At 54.3% G+C, this 23,454-nt stretch overlaps 1 protein-coding gene across 1 annotated transcript in view; it reads left to right on the top strand.

Annotated features, from left to right (window-relative positions):
- The first annotated feature begins 3,216 nt into the window (after window positions 1-3,216).
- The window catches only part of CR1 (complement C3b/C4b receptor 1 (Knops blood group)), a 38,964-nt gene continuing 18,726 nt past the window's right edge, over window positions 3,217-23,454 (top strand). Inside the window, exons 1-33 of the mRNA XM_041467054.1 lie at window positions 3,217-3,675; window positions 4,464-4,655; window positions 5,141-5,332; window positions 5,539-5,635; window positions 5,804-5,889; window positions 6,130-6,333; window positions 6,808-6,867; window positions 6,967-6,993; window positions 7,100-7,163; window positions 7,320-7,430; window positions 7,649-7,834; window positions 8,071-8,166; window positions 8,426-8,515; window positions 9,364-9,575; window positions 12,483-12,557; window positions 13,136-13,315; window positions 14,093-14,365; window positions 14,845-15,027; window positions 15,195-15,374; window positions 15,498-15,680; window positions 15,937-16,155; window positions 16,423-16,608; window positions 16,854-16,953; window positions 18,142-18,188; window positions 18,281-18,475; window positions 18,824-19,003; window positions 19,096-19,287; window positions 20,306-20,500; window positions 20,979-21,161; window positions 21,504-21,683; window positions 22,304-22,486; window positions 22,620-22,802; window positions 22,894-23,076. Coding sequence (XP_041322988.1) covers window positions 3,393-3,675; window positions 4,464-4,655; window positions 5,141-5,332; window positions 5,539-5,635; window positions 5,804-5,889; window positions 6,130-6,333; window positions 6,808-6,867; window positions 6,967-6,993; window positions 7,100-7,163; window positions 7,320-7,430; window positions 7,649-7,834; window positions 8,071-8,166; window positions 8,426-8,515; window positions 9,364-9,575; window positions 12,483-12,557; window positions 13,136-13,315; window positions 14,093-14,365; window positions 14,845-15,027; window positions 15,195-15,374; window positions 15,498-15,680; window positions 15,937-16,155; window positions 16,423-16,608; window positions 16,854-16,953; window positions 18,142-18,188; window positions 18,281-18,475; window positions 18,824-19,003; window positions 19,096-19,287; window positions 20,306-20,500; window positions 20,979-21,161; window positions 21,504-21,683; window positions 22,304-22,486; window positions 22,620-22,802; window positions 22,894-23,076 — 5,200 coding nt within the window. The 5' untranslated portion in view covers window positions 3,217-3,392. The remainder of the gene's footprint in view (window positions 3,676-4,463; window positions 4,656-5,140; window positions 5,333-5,538; window positions 5,636-5,803; window positions 5,890-6,129; window positions 6,334-6,807; window positions 6,868-6,966; window positions 6,994-7,099; window positions 7,164-7,319; window positions 7,431-7,648; window positions 7,835-8,070; window positions 8,167-8,425; window positions 8,516-9,363; window positions 9,576-12,482; window positions 12,558-13,135; window positions 13,316-14,092; window positions 14,366-14,844; window positions 15,028-15,194; window positions 15,375-15,497; window positions 15,681-15,936; window positions 16,156-16,422; window positions 16,609-16,853; window positions 16,954-18,141; window positions 18,189-18,280; window positions 18,476-18,823; window positions 19,004-19,095; window positions 19,288-20,305; window positions 20,501-20,978; window positions 21,162-21,503; window positions 21,684-22,303; window positions 22,487-22,619; window positions 22,803-22,893; window positions 23,077-23,454) is intronic.

Below are 23,454 nucleotides of genomic sequence, written 5' to 3'. Positions count from 1 at the left end.
GAGAAGCTGGACGTGGTGGAAGTTCTGGTCCTCCAAATTCCCCACCCGCTGCAGAGGATAATTTTTACCCAGGAAAAGGAGGAGTTTTGGCTTTGTGGGAAGTGTTTGTGTCACTGTGAGTGGGGAAGACACAACAGCCACTGGAGGATCTCAGCACCCAGCTGGGGGATGCTGAAAAGGGTTCCTCTGGCGTCGGGGTCCAGCTGAGTTTGCCCATCCCTGAGTTTTGTCTTTTGGGTCAAAACCAGAAAATCTTTTACCGTTCCTGACCTGTTCCAAAAGTGCCCCATGCAATGGTCACACTTTTTTTTTTTCACCTTGCTTTAAGATAAAGGATGACCTAAATCAGGTCTGTCCCACCTATAAAATGTAATTTTTAAATGATGATGTTTTAGCATTCCAAGAAATCCATGGAAAATTATTCCCAAAAGCATTGGCTGATTTCCATATTTGCTTCTCCCACCCGAGTTTTCCTCTCGGTGACTGCCTCCCAGCATCCCGATCCAGCTGTGATCCCTGCTGATCCCAGCAGGGTTTTGCCTCCCCGCATCCCGATCCAGCTGTGATCCCGGCTGATCCCAGCAGGGTTTTGCCTCCCCGCATCCCGATCCAGCTGTGATCCCGGCTGATCCCAGCAGGGTTTTGCCTCCCAGCATCCCGATCCAGCTGTGATTCCCGCTGATCCCAGCAGGGTTTTGCCTCCCCGCATCCCGATCCAGCTGTGATTCCCGCTGATCCCAGCAGGGTTCCAGAGGCTGGGAACCCCCGGAGTTCTGCAGAGCTCCCCCGGAGCCGGGCCGTGTCCCGCCCAGCCTGACGCGGTGTTTCCAGAGCCGCAGCTTTTCTGCTCGCTGGCAACACCACAACAAACCCCAAACACAGCCCAGCCGCCCTGGGCAGATCAGGTCTGTCCCACCTATAAAATGTAATTTTTAAATGATGATGTTTTAGCATTCCAAGAAATCCATGGAAAATTATTCCCAAAAGCATTGGCTGATTTCCATATTTGCTTCTCCCACCCGAGTTTTCCTCTCGGTGACTGCCTCCCAGCATCCCGATCCAGCTGTGATTCCCGCTGATCCCAGCAGGGTTCCAGAGGCTGGGAACCCCCGGAGTTCTGCAGAGCTCCCCCGGAGCCGGGCCGTGTCCCGCCCAGCCTGACGCGGTGTTTCCAGAGCCGCAGCTTTTCTGCTCGCTGGCAACACCACAACAAACCCCAAACACAGCCCAGCCGCCCTGGGCAGGGAGCTGCTCCCTCATCCTCCCAGGAATTCCCGGCTGCAGCTGATCCAGCTGTGGATCCAGCTGCCAGCAGGGAAAAGCAAAGCGAGGACCTCCCTGTCCCGCAGAGTTTTAGCTCATTTCTTTTAGGAAACCATGGTACTTGGGATATTGCACCGTTTAATCTTTATATCTTGGGTGGTTTAAGCCCTTTCTTCAGCAAAAGCTTCTTCTTGTATCAGCCCGAAGTTCCTTGCAGTTTTTATTTCTACCACAGGAAGATAAAGCCACACGAGGGCCGGGCATCTCTGATCTCGTAACGTAAAGGAGCCACTTCTCCTTTCCAGAGGGAGGGAGCAGCTCAGTCCTGCTGTGAGCACATCAACCAGGCACAGACACTGAAATACAGCTCCTAAATATCCTCCCCAGGGTTGCCACCCTGCAGCAGAGGGACTGGAAATGTCATGAGTGTTCTTTAGGCTGCCTACCCCAATCTTGTCCTGTAAACACCTAAAACTCCCAAAGCCTTTCTGGGTTTTTATTTCTATTTAGTAATAAATGGTAATTGTTTATAAAGGGCATTCTGTGAGTTCAACTCCCTGCTGGTTTTTTTGGTCATATTTTATTCTCTTTTTCAAGAAGGAATCAGCTTTAAGGTATATCCTGGCAATGATCAGATTCGATATTCTGTCAGTTCTTTATCACTCTGAACATTTATTTTCTAAATGCCACCCATGGCAAGTCAAACTTGGTTGCATATTCTAAAAAAGTAGTAAAGGAGGAAAGCAGAAATGTGTTTCTGGAAAGCGGTCTGGGAAAGGCAGCTGGAGTTACACCTCCCGTAATCCTGTTCAGCCACCCTGGGACTGAAACCTGCAGCCCCTGACTGAGGCTCAGCCCAGGCAGATCCAGGCTCAGCTCAGGCAGACCCAGGCCCAGCTCAGGCAGACCCAGGCTCAGCCCAGGCAGATCCAGGCTCAGCCCAGGCAGACCCAGGCTCAGCTCAGGCAGATGCCGGGCTCAGCCCAGCAGGTTTTGGAGCTCAGGCTGAATTCCTGCGGCAATCCCGGGCAGCTCCAGCGCTGGTTTTGCTGCCGGCTTTTGCCACCCCCCGTGCGTGCCCCCGCAGCTGCCCGGGCTGATCCCTGCGCTGCGGGGACGGCTGGCAGGGCCAGATAAAGCAGGTGGCCCTCGGTGGCCGGGCAGGGACAGCGCTGCTATCGTGGGGCTCAGCCACGGCCCGGGAGGAACTCCCGAGGCTCCTGCGGCAAAACGGGGCAAAACGGGGCAAAAAAGGGCAAAACGGGGCAGCGAATGCAGGTGCAGAGGGCAGAGCTGAGCCCGGGCGGGGGCACAGATCTCTCCTGTTCTCTCCTCAAGCAGAAAACAGCCTGTTTTCTGGGGTTTTCTGGGGTTTTCTGGGGTTTTCTGGGGTTTTCTGGGGTTCAGCCTGCGAGCAAGGGCATTTCACCGAGCTGGAGCTGCAGCTCTCGGTTCAGTGAGTGCAGCCACTCCCTGCTGGGGCTCAGCTTCGAGCGGAGCCTTTGCCAAATACTTTTCAGCATCTTCCTGCCCCGTGCCAAGGTCACTGCCCTAAGCTAATACAGGAGAATTCCCCAGAATTTAAAGGTGGTTCGTTTTATTTCCTGTTAACAGATTCCTCTTGCCTTCTGCAGCCACCATCCCCATTCAGGGCAGTGAGCTGTAAAAACGCAGCCAAGGTCTCTCCGTGGAATTTGTCATTGTGTTTACAGGGAAATGTTTTATAGGAACACGTTATCCAAGGTGCTGGATTCCTTCCCTTAGGAAACCACCTCTGTGTCTCATCGCAAATGCCTTTGTTACATCCGATTGGAACTTAAGCTGGATAGGAAAGGAAAATAAAGTGTAAATTTAAAAAAAAGTAAATAAAAGAGGTAAGCTGGTAAGTTCGAGCAGTGGAAACATCGCTGTTTCCTGGATAACAAAGGAAAACAGGAAGGTGCAGGTCGGCTGCTGCCTGCCCTCTCCTCGGACTGGGAGGACATATTCCCCTTCCTGCCCTTTTTGGTTTGGGTGTTTTCTTTTCGTTTGGGACTTGGCAGCTTTGGAGGGAGGGGGGATTTTCCTGGCAGGTGCAGAGTAAGGCAGAGAAGCAGAGGCAGCGGGTTCCCTGGAAGCTGCTCCTTGGGATGCCAGGCGTGCCTGGCACCGCGCACCCCGCGCGTTCCACACCCAGCCCCGCTCCCCACCGCGCTCCCGGCTTTCGTCAGAGCCTTCCCGGAGCTGAGCTGAGCTCAGCTGAGCTGGGCTGGCCGGGAGGGACGGGTGGCGGCTCCGCGGAGCTCGGAGCAGCCCCGCGGGAGCGGCTCCGCTGCCCGGGCAGTGCCGGGGGACCCGCGATGGGCTCCGGCCGCCGCTGCTCGCTCCTGCTGCTGCCGCTGCTGCTGCTGCTGCTGCTGCCCGCGGCGTGGGGTGAGCCCCTGCAGGGGAGGGGGCTGCGGGGAGCCGGGCACTCCGGGCTGGGAGCTCCGTGCGTGCGGGAGCGCTCTCCGCGTCCGCGCGTGTGCGAGTGTAGGACCCGTGGGTTATCCATGGGAGTGTGGGGTATCCATGGGAATGTGGGGTATCCATGGCAGTGTGGGGTATCCGTGGGAATGTGGGGTATCCATGGCAGAGTGGGTTATCCGTGGGAATGTGGGGTATCCATGGCAGAGTGGGTTATCCGTGGGAATGTGGGGTATCCATGGGAGTGTGGGTTATCCGTGGGAATGTGGGTTATCCATGGGAGTGTGGGTTATCCATGGCAGTGTCAGTTATCCACGGGAATGTGGGTTATCCATGGGAGTGTGGGTTATCCATGGCAGTGTGGGGTATCCATGGCAGTGTGGGTTATCCATGGGAATGTGTGGTCCATGTCTTATCCATGTGAATGTGATTCGTGTGTGTGTGTTCCCTGTGTGTGTTCCCTGTACACGTGCTCCATGTGCTCCGTGTGTGTTTTCTGTGTGCTCTGTGTGTTATGTGTGTCAGTGTGTGTTATCCATGTGCATGTGCTCCCTGTGTGTTTGTGCTCCTTGTGTGCTTTGTGGCTGTGTGTGTGCTCTGACTGTGTTCTCTGTGTGTGTGCACCCCGTATCCCTGTCCCTGAGTGTGCTCCCTGTACCCCCCTTTCCCACCGGCTCTGTGTGTGCCCCCCGCCCTGCCCGGGGTACAAAAGCAGCAGAAGGAGCCGCGCTAAATCCCCGTTTATTTCCCCACAGGGGACTGCGGGCCGCTGCCAAATATCAGCCACGCCGAGCCGCGGGGGGACACCAAACACCAGCAGAGCTTCAGTGTGGGCTCCACAGTGACCTTCGGCTGCGTCCCGGGTTACACCAAGCTCCCTTTTCTCTCCGACACCATCCGCTGCCTGCCGAACTCCCGCTGGTCCAGCCTGCCCGAGTTCTGCGGCCGTGAGTGTTTCCCTTTCTCTGACACAAGGAGGGCGCGGGCTGCTTGTGGGAACACCCACAGCTTTGGCAATCGCTGCCTCAGGGCTTTCCTCATCACACAGGATGAAGTGGTCTGGCCACTTCTCTTGCTGCCCCTTTTTCCTACACTCCACCGAGTGGTTGGAGCCACTTGTGTGGCACTTGTGCGCTAATGAAAATAGAGGAACAGCTTGGGAAGCACATGGGAAAGGGGAAGGAATGCGGGGGCAGAGCACTGAGTGACCAAAGGGTTAATCAGGCTGGGAGGTTTGGCTCTGGGCATTTGGAAACTTCTCCAGTGAGAACTGGCTGCACTTCCCCACCTCAGACAACTCCCTGGTGGAAGTGGCCAGGGAGGAGGGCACTGCTTGGGATCCATGTTCTTAGTGAAGCTCACTCGGATTTCTGTTTACAAAATGTTATTTTTGCTCTGTAACCCGACATTTGGGTGTCTCTGTGGTGGCCAGGCAGCTGTCCCAGACCCAGATCTGTGTCATTTGCTGCGATATCACCAGAAGACAAAATGCAGAATTTTTACGCCGTTAACACCACGGTGAGGTACATTTGTCGCCAAGGTTTTGAAAACACCACAGCCCAGCCCCCCACCAGCACCTGTTTGGACAACTTAACGTGGACAGAAGTTCCTAAACTGTGTCAGAGTGAGTGTCCCCCTGTCATTTCATTTTCCCCAACCCTGTGTTCCAAGTGCCACACATGTATTTTAAAATTGCTCTTTTCTAATCACATTTAACATGAAATACCATTAACTGCCTGATTTGACATTGCCATACTGCCATGAAAACTAAGCTTTGTGGGGTTTTCCCCAGCCTCATGGTGTCCTAAGGACAATCTTACCCTTTTTTAGAGAAATCCTGTGGTGTTCCAGCCAATCCAGAACACGGCCAAGTTATCCTAAAAGAACACCAGCTGGGTGCAACAGCCAGAGTGGTTTGTGACCGTGGGTGAGTGTGAAGCCACTGCCCTCTGCATCCCAGTTGCCTGGCCAGAGTCAGTGGGGTGTGAATGGGACATGGGGCCCTGCCCGTGCAGAGTCCTCAGCACCTCTGTGGTGGCACATTCTTGGTTGGTGGCAACCAGCTGATTTTGGGATGTGCCTTTTGCCCCCGCAGGTACAGATTAAAGGGAGCATCACCTTCCATCAGTTGCCTCCTACAGGGAGACAAAGCTGTCTGGAGTCCTCTTCCAGCTTGCCAGGGTGAGTGAAGTTGTCCAGTGCTTGACTGGAAAAATCAAATGTTCCAACTCAGAAATGCTGAATTTTTGCTTTACTTCGCTAAGGTTTACTTTGTCAGCATCTCTGCAAGGGGACAGCTGCTGTCACAAGCAGGGAGTCCCCAGGAGCATCCCTGGCTCCTGTGACGGCCTGACAGGAGCAATGTCTGTTGAGAAGAGCACCCCAGGGGTCACCTCCTGACTTCTTCCATTTCTCCCCCAGTGATTTCCTGTCCCCCTCCTCCAGCCATCCCCCGCGGGCAGCACAGCGGGAACAGCTCGGGGGACTTCGTGCTGGGCTCTGTCACAACCTACACGTGCGAGCCGGGGCTGGAGCTGGTGGGAGAGGACACGCTGCGCTGCACCGGGGACACGGGGGACAGCGGCGACAGCGGCACCTGGAGCGGGACCCCGCCCGCCTGCCGCGGTGAGAGCCTTCCCCTGCTCACAGCCGCCCCTTCCCCGCAGTTTGCTCCTGCTGGGCTGCAAATTGCTGCTGATTCCACCCTGCCTGCACAGGCACTTTGTTTGCAAGGTGCCAGGCTCTGCTGAGCAGCACCAGGAGCAGAACCAGACCTGGATTTATGTTTTCCCTTCGAGAGGAACAGGCAGAAATGTAATGGTCAGTGTGGGGAATTATCAGTGACTGCAAAGCTGCTGGAGGGAACTTAGAAAGGATTTATTTATCAACAACACCCAGGCAATAAAGCCGAGTGGAACAGCAGAATCCCCTCTGTCCTTAAGGCCTGGGGGGGCACAAGAGGTCCCTGTCACAGCCTGAGATGCACAAGTCACCTGCCCATGTGATTTTTACTCTTCTCTGAACTATTTGATATATTTTGTACAAGCTGAGCACCATATAAAATCACATTTTGAGTGCTCTTCCTTTGTCTCTCCCCAGTTAAAACCACAGCAGAGACAAACCAAACCAAACCCTCAGAAGAGAATCCTTACTGGCTGGGTAAGAGCTCCATTGCTTACAAGTCCTGTTAATTGCTGTAATTGCACCACATTTTGGCTTTCATATCTTTAACATCTCTTTCATTATTTTCCTCCCCAGCAAGCATCCTCATTCCCAGTTGCATTGGTAAGTAGCTTAAAATTGAAAATATATTTTCCTACCCCAAAGCTGTTTGCTGTTAAATACCTGGAGTCAGTGGTTGATTTCACTCTCCCTTTCCCTTCTTTGTCAGTTCCTCCAGTAGCCCTTGGAATTCTAGCTGGGATCATCATGAGACGGAAAGAGAATGAAAAGCAGTAAGCTGCCCCTCAAAAATCAGAACTTTCCCTGGGGATAAGTGGATTTTTCCTTTCAAGCCCCATACCTTCAGTATATTTGCATGGTTAGCATGATTTTTCCATGTTGTGAAGCTTCTTTTTATTCTACAATTTCCCCCCTTTCTGTCTCTCCAGCTCTTATAATGTGAATTTACAAAAGCAGGAGATGAAGGGAAGGGATGCAGCGATGCATCCAGAGGTTACAGATGAGAAGAAGCACCCCAAGCCCTGGAATTCCTATTTTTGGTAGGTTTGCTTGTTCACCTGCCCAAAAACTTGTGCCAGACTTCTGACTATAGCCAGGGGTCTCACTGCTGCTCAGCTCACCTGTGCAGAAGATCTTTGAGCAGTTTTTGATTTCAAACACCACGATGAGCACCTTGCTGTCCAAAGGGGGCTTCGGGAGGGTCTGGGCTTTGCTGGCTGCTCTCTGGGTGGATTTCCCCCGTCTCTCTCACCCACAGCCACACAGGGAACTGCCACGTGTGTCCCAGCTGTGAGGAGCAGCTCCACAGTGACCTGGCCCCTCTCTCAGAGCCCCCACACCGCGGCTGTGCCACCTGCCAGGACTGGCTGAGCTCCCAAAAACCCCGCAGCTACTCCGTCCCCAGCATCGGTGCTGGGGACAGCCAGAGCCCAGCAGGGACCAGGTACAGATCCAGCAGGGGCTTGCTCTGCTCCCCTGGTGAGGAGGAGGCAGAACAAGGGGAAAGGGGGAGGAAGCATCTCTATGGGGATAAAGTGAGTTTTGCAGCTGGGATTCGTGTGGTTCCTGTATCAGCAGGAGCAAGAGTTTGATGTTTAGGGAGCAGTGGCTGTGTTGGCAGCAGGTGTTTTTGGGAAGCCACACACTCAGGTTGTCTTCTCTCTCTCTCTCTGTGTTCAGCTCTCCTGCCAAAGCTGTGGATGTGCTGAGGGCAGATGGCACAGGAGAAGCTGCTCCGTGGTGGAGTGAGGCAGAGCAGCCCATGGACCACCAAAGGTCAGTCTTCCACCTAAAAATACCTAAAAATACCCAGGTGCCACGGTGGGCATGGACAAAAATCAGCGAATTTCAGAACAGAGTAGAAATGTGTTTATCAGAGAATCCCAGAATGGGTTGGGTTGGAACCCAACCTTAAAGCTCATCTCATCCCACCCCCACACCTCCCACTATCCCAGGCTTTTCCAAGCCCCAGAGCCACGCTCTGGAAGGCCCATCCCTGCCCTCAGTGCCCACCCTCAATGGTTCTTCTCCACAGTGACCACATCTGTCCCGTCTGTGAGAGCTGGCTCCGTGCCCACGCTGGTGACAGCAGTGCTGTGACACCGGGGGAGTGGCGGGACAAGGGGTGAGTGTGGCCAGGGCAGGCAGCTCCTCTCAGCACTGCAGCGTGTGCCCAGCGCCCTCCAAGCTGAGAGCTCACTGCTTAACTCAGAATAAAAGCGGCTGGCAGCGTGTGAGGGTTGGCTGCTCCTGTTGTGCCAGGGTGAAGTGTGGTGCCTCTCCACAAGAGAGATGTGGAACTGGGTCAGGTTCACTCAGATGATGCTTGTGGGGTTTTCCTGGGTGTCTCTGGAGCAGCCTGTGCTCCCAGCTGTGCCCACCTGGCTCGGCCTCGTGTTCTTTGGGGCTCTGCTTTTGGTGGAGCAGCAAAGAGCCCAGGTGAGACCCTGCAGTGGGAGCCTCTTGTCAGCCACTGCCCAGGGCTTGTCACACCTGTGGGTGTGGTTCCTTTGCTTGTGGCAGGGTAAGGTTTTGGGCCAGAGAAGTGATGAGGTGAAGCCGTTTGCTCAGTTTATTTATTTATTTCTGACACTCATCCATGTGAGCCTGGTGCTCTCTCAGGCTGACAAAGCTTCCTTAACAGAATCACCCTTGACAGAGGCAAATTCACATGAAAAACCAGATAAACATGGTTGGGCATGTGCATCTGCTTGCTTTGGCTTTGGGAAGTGTGAACTCCTTGCTGCTGCATTTGCTCCGGGGTTTTTCCATTTATTCCTGTGAGTGCCTGTTCCACCGGCTGGGAGCTGCAGTTGTGGGGGAGCTGCAGCTCTGCGTTCTTGAATCACTGCCTGTTGGAGTTTAAAAAGGGAAATTGTGAAGGAAAGCAGTTTTTGTAGGTGCAGGGTGGTTTGGAGAGGGGCAGGCGCTGTCACGACCCCGCTGGGACTCACCTCACCTCTGTCCCCACAGCCCCCAGGGCCCCGTCTGCCCCCCCTGCACGGACAGACAGCTCCTGTCCCTTGTCCAGGGGGACACAGCCAGCAGCCCCGTGTGTCCCCTGGCCGGCGAGGGGACCCCAGCCCACCTGGTCCCTCTGCACAGCCCCGGCTGCCACCTCTGCCCCGTGTGCTCGGTGCCCACCCACGCTCACCTGTGCCAGCCCCAGCGCCTGGCACCTGATGGTAGGAACTGCACGGGGCACCCCAAAAAACACCCCGGGGTCCCTGGGGAGGGGCACAGGGCTCAGACTCCCCCTGATTCCTGCTTGTTTCCCGTGGCAGGATAAATCCAGGAGCTGAGGAGGGAGTTCAGCACCGATCCCAGGCAGGGATTCAGCTCTCAGTGCAATAAAGGGACCTCAAATCAAGGCTCTGACTCCACCTGAGCTGGCAAAGAAGCAGAAAAACCAAACACACTTCAAACCCACCTCTGTGTTGGTTTAATGCCCACTTTTTTTGTTTATTTTTGTATGAACAAGTATTTTTGCAGCTCTTAAAGCAAGACTTAAAAAAGACAGTAAACGTTTCTTTGCTCTAGGAAAATAATTTCCTCTTTGCACAATCTTACAAGATTTATTTGTATTTCTTAAACGACTTCTTTTTAACTGAGGTTCTTTTCCTAGTGTGCAGACAAAAGGGCAAAATTTACAGTATTTATAGTAAAACTGTTTTGTAAATAAAATGAAGATAAAATAAAATAAAATAAAATAACTGGTGTCCTGGCTCTGGGGTTTATTTCATATTTACTAATCAAGCCTTCCTTTGAGTGGCTCAAACGATTTTGCAGTCTCATTCTTTGCTGGATGTAATCAAGTTCATTAATTGCTTCTGCTCAATTAATTGCTGTTGTTGCACTGGTGTCCAGTGCCTGAGCTTTCCTGGGAATTGTGAGGAGGGAGGTGGGGCAGTGCTCTGCCTTTCCCTCCTGACAGAGTGACTGCCAGGAAACCCTGGCACTGCTCTGTGGGACTGGAGTGCTTTGGAAGCCACCTGGAATGCTGCTCAGAACTTCTGGAATACTGGAATTCCACCTGGAATGCTGCTCAGAACTTCTGGAATGCTGTTCAGAACTTCTGCTCAGAACTTCTGCTCAGAACTTCTGGAATGCTGCTCAGAACTTCTGGAATACTGCTCAGAACTTCTGCTCAGAACTTCTGGAATGCTGCTCAGAACTTCTGGAATACTGCTCAGAACTTCTGCTCAGAACTTCTGGAATGCTGCTCAAATCTTCCGCTCAGAACTTCTGGAATACTGCTCAGAACTTCTGCTCAGAACTTCTGGAATGCTCCTCAGAACTTCTGGAATATTGCTCAGAACTTCTGCTCAGAACTTCTGGAATGCTGCTCAGAACTCAAGGGCAGCTCTTCCCGGGTGATGCCACGGCGATGCCAAAGACCTTTGTCCTGGGAGCAGGACACCAACCCCACAGCTTTTGGGCACTTTGTTTCATCCTGCGTGCCCTGAGCGGCCGTGCTGAGGATGTGTATGAGCGTGGAGAGAGCTGAGGGAGGGACCACGTGGCAAAATGCCCAGGATTTCTCTGGCTGATGGCAAGGCTGGTGTCCTTTCCTGGCTGTCACTCAGCCTGGCTAAAGATCACTGGACAAGCTGCCATAAAATGGAGCTAAGATTGGAAGGTTTCCTGTTTAGAAGGGCAACACCACTGTGGTGGAATTTTGACTGCCTAAGCCTGAGATGCTCAGACTTTTAGCTGCTGGTAAAGCAAAATGTTGAGGTTTGGGGTTTTGTCTGCTGCAGAGGTAAATCACCCATCTGGGAGCTTCTCATGATGCACACTGGGAACAGGAACTGTCCAAAATGTGTCTACTACAGACCTTTGGTTTCTCATTTTCCCCTGCTAGCAGGAACATGCCTTTCATAAGAAGGAAACCCACAAATAACCATTTCCATCCACACTTCAGCCTTGTTCCAGACAGACCCCCAAGTTCTCTGTCCCCAGCAGGGCACTGTCCTGCTCAGGGGCACTGCAGATCCTGTTTTTTCAGCCTTGCAGAACAAGCACTTGCACGTTGCTGGTTATTTTTTTTATTTCTCTTTTACCATAAGCAATGTGAGTGACTAAACGGACAAAATACAACCTAAAGCCTTGCAGCTCTGGGTTGTGTTTGGTTTTGCTGTTTTAATCCCAAGGACATTTATTCATATTGCATAGTCCAAAGTGATTTTTTTTTTTTCCCAAATGATTTAACATGAGATTTGGGGATCAGCTTCGAATTATCTCCCCACAATCAGATGAAAGGAATTGTGAATGCTGCAACATTGTTTACAGGTGTGGTCACCAAAATTTACCATTGGAGAGGGTTTATTTACTGTATTTGTAACCAGTTGCACATCATTTCTCTTTATAATCTGAGTGCAGATGACCAAGTGCAATTCTGAAGCATGAACATTGGATTTGTAAGTATTGGAAGCTGAATAAAAGATTTCTTCAATAAAAGAAATAAAAGGATTTGAGCAGTTCATGTCCTGCTGCCTGCTTTAGGCTCAGGAAGTGTCACCTGCGTGAGGTGGGCAGCTGGAGCTGCTGGGGCTGCTCCTCACCCAAAAGGAGACAGGGGTTTATTCTGTCTGGGGGTTTATTCCTCCTGCCAGTGGGGAGGGATGAGCCCAGGGTCGGGTCAGGAGGATTTGTGTCCCCACTGGTCCCATTTTTACGGAATGCCTCACTCTGCCTGTCCCACCCCTGGGCAGGTGAACTGTGCCGTGTCCCTTAGGTGCCACCACCACCCCCTGGGGCTCTGGGACAGCGCCTGGGCCACTTCCCCAAGGGGGGGACACTCTGCACCACGGGCACAGTGCAGCTACAGCACCTCTGCCTGCACCCTGCCCTTTGTCACCCCTCTTTCCACATCCCCCCCTGCCAAAACCAGCAGCAGCAGCAGCAGCCTGGGGCACTGGCAGCCTCCTGGGGGTGCTGGCTGTGCCTGCACGTCCTGGGGAGCCCACAGGTTCCTGTCCCACAGTCCTGGGAAGTCCCCCAGCAGCATCTCCTTCCTCCCACGGGGGCACTGGGGGGAACTGGGGTGCCCATATCTGCCCTGTGCCCCCAGGAGCTGCTGTCTGTGCCAGGGATGGTGCCCACCTTCACCCTCTGCCTGCTGGGCAGCTGCGCTCTGCTCCTCAGCACCACGCCCGGGGCTCAAGGTAAGGCAGGGCAGCAGCTCTGCTCCTCCGGGGCCTTCCTCCCACTGCCCTCCTGCTCCTCATCCCTGCTCTGTCCTCGCTGATCCCTGCGCCCTTCCCTGCCGAGGGAAATGGGAGCTCTGCACTGGTCCCAGGTGGACCTTGGCATCACAGAGCCCTGAGCTCCTCTGCTGATGGCAGAGACCCTCTGGGATCATCAGAGCCACAGCTGGCACCCCCAGCCCAGGCTGGGCACCCCCAGCCCCCTGGCACAGCACAGATCCCTGGGTGCCTTTGGCTCAGTCCTGGGCTGCCCTGTCAGGGTTTTTCTGGGTGGGATTGGGCCCTCAGGAGGGGCTTCAGAGCCTGCAGAAAGGCCAGGAAAGGCTCTTGACCCTGCTGGGCGTTGACATGAAATCCTGGACACGCAGATTGTGTCAGCTGAGGTGGCAGCGGGGTCCCCGAGGAGCACAGGGAGGGTCCTGCAGCCCAGGGACCCCCACCCCAGCTGCAGCCCCCAGTGCCCAGGGCACAGACCCCTCAGCACGGCGGGATCCCCGCAGCTCTGCAGGTCAGCACGTCCCTTCTCTCCCTCCCAGCTGCCCGGTGCCCGTTCCCCCGGGTGCTGTACGGGAGGGTGTCCCCTCGGCGCTCTTCCTACTGGACACGGGACACCGTGAGTGTCACCTGCAACCCCGGCTACGCCCTGCAGGGCCCCGGCAGCAGCACCTGCAAGGCCACCTCCAGGTGGGACCCCCCTCTGCCACAGTGCAAAAAGGGTGAGTGTCACCTGAGTGTCCCCGAGTGTCCCCTGAGTGTCCCCTGAGTGTCCCATGAGTGTTCCCTTAGTGTCTCGAGTGTCCCATGAGTGTCCCCTTAGTGTCCCCTGAGTGTCTTCTGAGTGTCCCCTGAGTGTCCCATGAGTGTCCCCTGAGTGTCTCCTGAGTGTCCCCTGAGTGTCCCATGAGTGTCCCCTGAGTGTCCCCTGAGTGTCCCAGTGCTGGCCATGGGGAAAGCTTTTCTTGTGTCCTCCCAAATTCGCTGGGAAGGCAAAGCCAGGCTGGATCTGTCCTGGCTGCCCTTCCCAAGCTCTGCTGGCAGAGAAACAGAAACAGCTCCAGAGGGACACGCTGAGGGGGACATGGGGAGGGCTGTGCCCTGTCTGGGGCTCCGAGAGGGATGGGAAGAGGTTAACCCCGAGGGATGGCAGGGTCTGAATGCCAGGGGAATTCTGACACTGCTTCTGGGCAGATGTGGGGCAATTTCACCTTCACTGTGGAGTGGAGAGCAATCACAACTTCTCACTGCTCTTGCTGCTTCCACGTCAGTGTGGATCCCCCCCAAACCCTGTGATGAACCTGCAGTCCTGTCAGGACTGCTGTTACTGCCAGTGATTTCTTCCAGGTGCAGCTGCACCTTGAGTGAACGAAAGCCTTGATCCAGCAAATGAACCCAGAGCAGAACTCAGGAGATCTCCCTGCTGTTCCCCGAGCTGTGCCAGCAGCACACAAACCAGCACAGAGCAGACCCACAGGACGCTTTCTCTCCCTCTGCAGAGGTGACATGTCCTCGGCCACCGAGCATCGCCAATGGGCTGCACAGCGGCCACTCCAGGGACAGCTTCTCCCGGGGGGTGACCGTGTCCTACAGCTGCAGGGAGGGCTTTGAGCTGCTCGGCAATGCGTCCATCACCTGCACGAGCATAGCAGGATTCACCATGGGAATGTCTGTCAAGTACAGCTGCAATCCTGGCTATTACCTGGTTGGAAATGCCGCTGTGTCCTGCAGAGCATCGGGGAACTGGAGCCAGCCCCGCCCTCGCTGCCAAGGTGAGTCTGGGCTCTGTCCCCTCAGGGACAAACTCAGTGTGGCCCTGAGCACAGGGGACACCCTCACCAAATCCACTGAGACCTTCAGTGAGAGACTAAATTCCATTTTAATGAAATATACGGGTTTATAACATATAAAGAACAAGCTGAAATCCACGAGTCCAGAGCCAGCACCCTCCTCCCTGTGCTCCAGCATATCCAGGGATGGTGACAGTGCTGAGAGCAGGCATGGGCAGAGAGAGGGACTCAGCTTTTAGGGGGAGACCAGCTGAGTTTAAATGAATAATTTCAATACTCTTTGTCCAGAAAAATCGGAGGAGAGAGAGGAGACCCAAAGGCTGCTGGCAGGATGCAGCTGGCAGTACCTGGGGTTTGATCCCTCTGTCCTCGCAAAGTCTGACATGCGGGAGTGGGGGGCTGAGCTGGCTCCCCAAAATCATCTTTCCCAAACTCTGATGAGGTTTCCCCTCCCTCTGCAGAGGTGACATGTCCTCGGCCACCGAGCATCGCCAATGGGCTGCACAGCGGCCACTCCAGGGACAGCTTCTCCCGGGGGGTGACCGTGTCCTACAGCTGCAGGGAGGGCTTTGAGCTGCTCGGCAATGCGTCCATCACCTGCACGGACTCCGGCCTCTGGAGCCGGCCCCTGCCCCGCTGTGAAGGTCTGCGGGGGTCTCTCTCCTGGGGTGGGGAGGCAGGAGGGGTGCTGGGTGTGCTGGAGGGTCAGAGCAGGCGGGCTTGTGGCTCGGAGGGGAGCAGAGGGCTCTGTGTGTGCAGCATCCAGCACCCAAGCAGTGAAGTTTAAAGCTCGCTGTCCCTGCTCCCTCAGCGATCGGCTGTCAGGTACCCGAGGTGCAGAATGGGAAGGTCCACAACGTGCAGAGCACCTACAGAGCTGGAGACACTCTGCGCTTTGGCTGTGATTCTGGTTACACCACAGAGGGCTCTGATGAGGCTCGGTGCCAGCCCGGGGGTGTCTGGGACCCGCCACTCCTTGTGTGCCAGAGGGGTGAGTGCTGCTCAGGAACAGGGGTGCAGGCAGGGATTTAACCCATCCGTGATTTGACCCATCCGTGCACATCCTCGCTCCTCACTCCCTCGCTGAGTTAAATTTCTCATCTCCCTCTCGCAGTCCGGCCGTGCCCGATGCCTCCGGAGGTCGCCAATGGCAATCACAACGGGCGGAGCATAGCAGGATTCACCATGGGAATGTCTGTCAAGTACAGCTGCAATCCTGGCTATTACCTGGTTGGAAATGCCGCTGTGTCCTGCAGAGCATCGGGGAACTGGAGCCAGCCCCGCCCTCGCTGCCAAGGTGAGTCTGGGCTCTGTCCCCTCAGGGACAAACTCAGTGTGGCCCTGAGCACAGGGGACACCCTCACCAGTGCAAACAGATCCTCCAAGAGGGTTAATTCCATGTAAAGTGTACCATGGAATCAATTAATGCCAGGCCTTCCCGTGGCTGGGGAGGTTTGTGTGGACACCACGCTGATTCTGTGGCTCCAGCACGAACAACCTGTGCTTTTGTGTTTTCTGTTGCTCCAACTCCTCGTGCACACCCTCATTTCCAGGGACTGTCTGCATCAATCCAATCGTAGCCAATGGAAGGCAAGTTGGTGGCCACGGGCTTCTCTCTGCCCCCGGGCAAACGGTGACATTTCGGTGCCACGATGGTTACAGCCTGCAGGGCAGTGCCAGCGTGTCTTGCCAGGAGGATGGCAGCTGGCAGCCCCCTGCTCCTGTGTGTGACAGAGCACTGCCTCACCACAACTCCTTCACCAGGTCTCCAGGTACCTGAATAACTGCTATTTTATGTCCCTTTATCCTGTTTAAAAAATGCTGTTAAACCCTTTGGGGATGATTTAAGCCTGTCCTGGGAATAAGAACCTAATCTTCTGCAAGCCTTTGGGAAAATGTCTTTATTAATGGCTATATTAATCAAAATGAACATTTTTGCAAGGCAAACCAAACCCCTTTCCTCCTAACAGTGCTCTTTGTGTGCTTGCCCCCATGTGCCTGTCCTGCCTGCTCCTCACATCTCTTTTCTCTCTCACTAGGTGCTTGTGGTGCTCCCACAAGGTTACAGTTTGCTGAGCTAAATGAGGAGCATAGAAATGCCTTTGATTTTCCTGTTGGGAAGACTGTGCAATACACTTGCCTCCCTGGATATGCTAAAGTGCCAGGAATGTCACCTACTATGACATGCCTTGAGAGTGGAGTGTGGTCAGAAGCACTAGAGTTCTGTAAAAGTGAATAGCTCCTTGATTTGGTGTCTGTTGTTGCAGGAGGAACAGGTCTCAGGTTCTGCCCATGCTGCCAAAACATTGATGTTACTCTGAATATGTGACTAGTAAAGCCATGTAACCCTTTGAAATTGGAAACCCGTGTTGGGGGGAACTGGGAATGTGGGCAGGGGACTGGAGGAATAATTGAATATTTTGTACTGTGATGTAGAGAGGCAGGATATAAGGGTGTTTTCCTTCCCCAGGGAAACAGTGCAGTCACCCAGGTGAGCCTGTGAATGGCAAGATTATTTCCCTGACAAATCTCCAGCTTGGGTCTACAGTGGTTTACAGCTGTGAGGAAGGGTAAGTCCTGCTCTGGACGTGGATTGGGTAAGTGTCCCCCTTTTTAACCCCTGCTCATTCACTCCCAGTAAATGGATTCTGTACAGAAGCCCCTGTAGAGGGTTCTGTACCTATTGTGACTATACACTACAGTGTCTATATATATATATTTATTTTTTAAATATATATACATATATTAAATATATATATATATCCATATCCCCTATAAATGCTGGGAAATGGGTTGGGCAGAGCAAGGAAGGAACCTCCCCTTCAGGGCCACAGCTGTGCTGCCAGCAGGGCTGATCCCACATCCCAGGTGGGAGGAACAATAACTCCAACTGAAGTGGCTTGGGGGGAATGACCGACCCTTTTAACACCAGGCACAGGTTAATTGGACAGCCCAGCAGACGCTGTGAGATCTCTGGGGGACGTGTTGCATGGACTGGTCACACTCCCCTCTGCCAGCGTAAGTAGCTCATGGCTCTGGGGGTTTGCAAGGATCTGGGGAATATTTTCCAGCAGAGACTGCCACATCTATCCAATCAAAGCTTTCACAGGCAATTTCTCCCCACTGTGGGCAGGAAAACTACCAGAAGGTTTGGAAGTTGTAAGAAAGCAATCTGGGGAAAAGTACAAGATCCCAAAGCTGAAGGGATTATGGAAAGCAACAGCTCAGACACCTCAGCTGGAGCTTTTCCAGCAGTGCTTGTGTCCTGCTCTGACTGACACCAGGAGCCCAGTGCAGGAGAGGAAGGGAAAACATGTTGAGCTTAGGGGGTGTTTTGTCAGACCCAGAGAGAACAAGGGTCAGTCCTAAGGAGAGACAGAGCACTGAGCCAGGGCCAGCAGCGAATCCCAAAATCCCAGAGTGTGGGTTTGCTCCCTCTCTCCACCGCTGGTGAGTGCCCAAGAGCTGCTGTGCTGCTCCTCAGCAACTCTACCTGGGCCTTTCTCTGCTGATCACAGCCATTTCACACGAAGAAAGAAACGTTTGCTGGTACATTCTGGGGTTTTAAAGCATTTCCCAGTTTCTCCAGGTGGGTGTGAACCACAGGTGACACACAGACTGTGCCTATTGCACAACCTGGCACCAGGATTTTATCCCAGTGATGCTAAATAAGTATTCGATTTCTTATTTCTTAAAAAGAAGAAAATGCAAAGCATGCATCCTCCACAGAGCTTTGTTTACTGCTATGCTTTCTGTAGAAGTGCCAGGGTGGGTGGGATCCTCTTCCCAGGATCTCACCTGGGAGGTCAGTTCCTCCCATCTTTAGAAGAAGTGTTTGTGCCTCACAGTCCCAGGGGTTTGGTGCTGCTGTTGAATTGAGGCTCTGCACCCCTGCAGGCATCCCCTGCGAGCCACCCCCGGACATCCCCAACGGGCAGCACTCGGGCGAGCTGCTGAGCGAGTTCCACTACGGCACGGCCGTCACCTACACCTGCAACCGCGGCTTCCCCCTGCACGGGCAGCCCTCCATCCACTGCACCACCCGCGACGGCCGCAACGGCGTCTGGAGCGAGCCCCTGCCCGCCTGCGGAGGTGGGCTGGGCAGCCTGAGGGTGCAGGGACCCCCAGCAATCCTCCCAGCATCGCTGCTCCGTGTTGGGAATGACTGGGAAACTGCAGCCAGCTGGGATTTTTGCCCCAGCATAATCCAGCATTATCCAGAGTAGGGGGGGTTGGAGTGCCACCCTGCTGTCCCAGGGTCCCCTTTGTCCTTGGAGATGTTTGATATCGCAGGATGCAGGCACAACATCTTCTCTAGGGAAAATGAGTTTCAGGCTTGTTTAAAACTGTGTTAAAATTGCAACAACCCTTGGTGGCTCCACAGCTGCCCAGCTCTGCCTGAGGGCCCGTTCTGAGCACCTGCACCTCTTTCTTTTCCAGAGGCGAATTGTCCTGTCCCACAGATCCAGCACGGGAGGATCGTGGCTGCCAGGTCTGCCTACGCACACAGGGACACCGTGACCTTGGAATGTGACCCAGGCTATGCCATTCGTGGCCACAGAGAGATCCAGTGCCAGCCAAACAACACCTGGGAGCCGCCTGTGCCCGTCTGCGAGCAGGGCAAGTGTCTCAACAGGGCTCAACCTTCCCCTGCTCTCCCAAATCCGCCTTTTGTGGCTCTTTAACATCCAGGCTGTTCTCTCTCCTGGCAGCTGGCTGCAGAGCCCCTGCCAGGCTGGGCTTTGCCGAGCTGAAGGAGCCCTACAGGGACCAGACGGTGTTTCCCGAGGGGAGCAGGGTGGAATTCGTGTGCCAGCCTGGCTACAGCCAGCTCCCGGGGGTGTCAGCAGCCATCACCTGCCTCAGGAACCAGACGTGGTCTGCAGCGCTGGAGTTCTGTCAAAGTACGTCCTGCAAGTGCTGAAAGCCCCAAGTGTGAGCTTGGCTGGTTTCCATTTTCCCCAGCTCCGTGGGTGTCTCTGCCTGCTGTCTGTGGTGACATTCCTGCTGGGATGTGGGCACAGCCGAGGGCTGATGGAGGCTGGCATTCCCTTCCAGGGAAGCAGTGCCCCAGCCCAGGGAACCCAGCAAACGGCAGAGCTGTTGTCCTGACAGATCTCCTCCTCGGGTCCAAAATTAATTACACTTGTGACAAAGGGTGAGTCCTGCCCTGGGGACAGTGAAGTGGATTTTCAGCTTTACACAACCCAGTTCCCAAGTCAGAAACTCCTGGCTGCCACTTGCAAGGGTTGTAAAGAAATCTTAAATAGAAAAAAATCTCACTGTTAAAAGAATTAATCCTTCTGTGTGGTCCAGGTACAAGCTGGTGGGAGGCTCCCAGAGAATTTGTGAGGTCTCTGGCACACATGTCTCATGGAGTGGGGATCCTCCTGTCTGCCAGCGTAAGTAGGCCACCACAACAGGCCCTTGGAGATGGTTTACAAGATAAAGTGGAACTTCTTTCAAGCCAAAGGTTTTATTGCAAAAGATTTCTCAAGTCACTGAATGTGTAAAATATTTCCTTTTTCTTTTATTTTGGTTTGGATGTGCTTCTGAGAATGGTTTCAAAGGTCTTTTATTTATTCTGGTCCAAACTGGGAAGAAACACTAATATTTTAAACTGCCTGTTAGTGGGTAAGTATTTCTCACTGGCCAGTCTCTCTCTCTGTGTCACCAATGGTTACGGAAAGGGAGGTAAGAATTGTCCCAGCACCTCCAGACACGAGCAGCAAGGAAGTGACTCACAGAAGGGGACAGATTTTCCTTCCCACGTGTGATTTTATCCATGCGAAGTTTGTTCCTGCAGAATCAGGTGGTTGTGTCACTGCTGAGGTGGTTTCCTCCCCATCCCTGCCCTTCCTGGGCAGCGTGTGTGCGCTGCAGCCCCGGGCACTGCTGACCCTCCCCTTGTCCTGCCCACAGGTGTCACCTGCGCTGCCCCTCCGGCCATCCCCCAGGGGACACACAGCGGGGGCTCCAGGGACACCTTCTCCCTGGGGGACGTGGTCACCTACAGCTGTGCCTCGGGGCTGGCCCCAGCTGGAGACGCCTCCCTGACCTGCACCTCTGCGGACGGGGAGCGCGGCACGTGGAGCGGGGCAGTGCCACGGTGCCAAGGTACGGCTCGGGGTGTGCCCACAGCCAGGCTGTCCCTGGCACAAGGGACAGGGCCTGCACCCATGGGGACGCAGCTCATACGACTGATTTTGTTCATTCACAGCAGTTAATGTCAGTGTTCAAAACAACTCGGAGAATTTATAATTTTTAAATCATTTTTCTACGCATCGAATGCTTATTTGCTGGCGCTTTAGTATAACAGATTTTTCTTTTTGATGCTGGTGGGGGAGTACTATTATTGCTTCAGTTTTCATTACAATTTAATTCGATGTATTACTTCTGAAAAAGCTCTAAAAACCAGGATGTTGGTCTCTGATGGAGAAAAGAGCTAAGGAAAATTCCTGGAAAAGTTACATATCACCTTGTCCTGACTGACTGCACTTGCGCTATCTCCCTGCTTTGCTTTCAGAAGGTCGGGGTTTTTGGTGTTTATCTTGCCCTGCCCTATTCCTCACCTGCCTTTCCTTGTTCCCGGCAGAGGTGAGGTGCCCTGTCCCCCCGAGCATTGCCAACGGGCAGCACGGTGCCAGCCCCGGGGCCTGGCACAGCCCGGGCTCCGTGGTGCTCTACACCTGCGCCGAGGGCTACTCCCTGCTGGGCAACGCCTCCATCCGCTGCACGGCCAGGGGAACCTGGAGCCGGCCCCAGCCCCGCTGCCGAGGTGTGTTCTGTGGCTTCCTCTGCCTGGCCCCGGGCTCCTTCCTCCTTCCTGGCTCTTGGTTTAATCACTGCAAGGGAATCCCCAGGGAGAGGCAGAGAGCGGAGGTGCCAGGGGCAGGAGGAGCCCATGCGCCCCTGTGGGTTTCCCTTTCTGTTCCCGCTGAGTACAAACGCTCAGGAACAGCTGAATAATGATATTTAGTGGAAGAACAAGAGTCAGAAGTGTTGAAATGCCCGTGACAGTGATGGCAAGGTCCAGCACTGGTCCCTGCCCAGTGCCCCTCCACAGCCAGGGGGGGTTTCACATTCCCAGCTTTTCACATCTCATGCTCTTCCCTTCCAGCAACTGGCTGCACCAAGCCGGAGATTGAGAATGGAAAAGTGACTGGCTCAGAGACCACCTACAGCCTGGAGGACATCATTGTCTTCGAGTGCAACTTTGGTTATGCCTTGAAGGGCTCTCAAGAGTCCCAGTGCCAGTTTGGGGGCAAGTGGCACCCTCCTGTCCCCAGCTGTGAGAAGCGTAAGTGCAGATGAGGGGCAGCTGGTTTCTGAACCCGTGTGTGGAGGTAAAGGGGCTGCTCTCAAGGGCTGGAAAGGAAAAACATGCAAGTTTATATCCTGCCATCCTCCTAATTGCCATCCAAACCCCTGAACAGGCTGCCTGGGGAGGTGTGGGCATCATGTGGCACCATCCCAGGAGGGATTTAAAAGACATGTGGGTGTGGCACTTGGGGACATGGGGTAGTGGTGGGTTTTTCCAACGTAAATGTTTCTGTGATTCACACCCTTGTGAAATGTAGGTCTCTTTAAATGAATCCACAAAATCCAGTGAGTCAGGCTGGTGCCTGATACCATTCACAATCACAGAAAGACCAGAGCAAGTTGTTAGAGTCACAGATGGAAACTAACCACTGTAGTTGCCTAAACAGTGAGAAGCTATCATTTTTATGTCAATAAGTTCAGAAAACATGAAGGCTGGAAGGTAAGAGAGGGTAGGATGGAAATATCATTCAGTGACAGCTCTTGTTGCTGTTGGGCAGGAGTTAATGGGAAAGAACAAAGCTAAAAGGCTGCCTCACCCTGCAGGGAGGTTTGTGGTACCAGCTCTTGGCTAGCTGGGATGTTTTCCCCTCCTTGCAGTGCCACCGTGTCCTTCCCCTCCGATTATCAGAAATGGCCAGCACGACAGCAAGGGGGTGACAGAGTTCATCCCTGGCATGGCAGTGAAGTACCGCTGTGACCCGGGCTACGTCCTCACCGGGAAAACCACGATTTCCTGTTTGCCATCGGGAGTCTGGAGCATCCCTTACCCCCGGTGTGAAGGTGAGCTGCAAATGCTGCTGCCCTCAGTGCAGAGGGAGAGCACTGCACTCACACGGGCTCCCAAAACCAGAGGAGCACCCTCAGCTCTGGCAGCCGTGCCCCCAGCCCGAGCTCTGCTGCTTTTCCCTCCCAGTGATCACCTGCAGCAGCCCCAGCATCAAGGACGGAGAGGTGGCCGAGGGCCGGAGGGCTGTGTACCACCCTGGGGACAATGTCACCTTCCAGTGCCACCCAGGCTTCGTGCTGAGGGGCAGCCGTGGGGCCAAGTGCCAGCCCGACAGCCACTGGGTGCCTGCTGTGCCCACCTGCCAGCCAGGTGAGCCAGCTGAGAGGGGCTTGGCTGTGGTAGCAGTGCTCCTCCTCTGGGTGAAACCCCTAAAGCTCTGCTCTCTGCTCCTCCCTGGCAGTGAGGCTGTGCCCTCCACCCCCCGTCATCGCCCACGCCACGCTCAGCGCCCAGCCGGGGATGAACTTCACCAGTGGCACCTCCGTGAGCTACAGCTGCCAGCCCGGCTTCTCCCTGCTCGGGGATCCCTCCGTGCTGTGCACAGCCTGGGGCAACTGGAGCCTTCCCTACCCACGCTGTGCAGGTAGGGGCTTCCCTACCCACCCTGTGCCAGGCTCAGCCTCCATCCCATGCCAGGCTCAGCATCCACCCCGTGCCAGGCTCACCCTGGATCAGGCAAACCTGCCAACCTGCAGGATTGCATGGCATAGGGAGAACCACAGCAGGAGCTGTGCTCACTTTGGGGGCACTGGGAATAAGCTGGTGGCATTGCTCAAGTTTCCCAAAAGGAGACAGGCTTGGGTGTTCTAAATATTGAAATTAAAGATTTCTGTACTTTAGCTCAGAGTCATGTGAAGGCACCACACCGCCCACACTATTTTTTGGGCATTGTTTTATCCTGATTTTTAAGGCCACATAAATTAGGTGCCTGTGTCCTCACATGCTGAGTGTTATTTGATGC

Source organism: Pyrgilauda ruficollis, unplaced genomic scaffold (genome assembly GCF_017590135.1).
Source record: "Pyrgilauda ruficollis isolate IOZ18807 unplaced genomic scaffold, ASM1759013v1 scaffold100, whole genome shotgun sequence".
NCBI lineage: Eukaryota > Metazoa > Chordata > Aves > Passeriformes > Passeridae > Pyrgilauda > Pyrgilauda ruficollis.
Note: the sequence above shows the minus strand (reverse complement) of the source record. Positions and strands in the feature narration are given on the sequence as shown.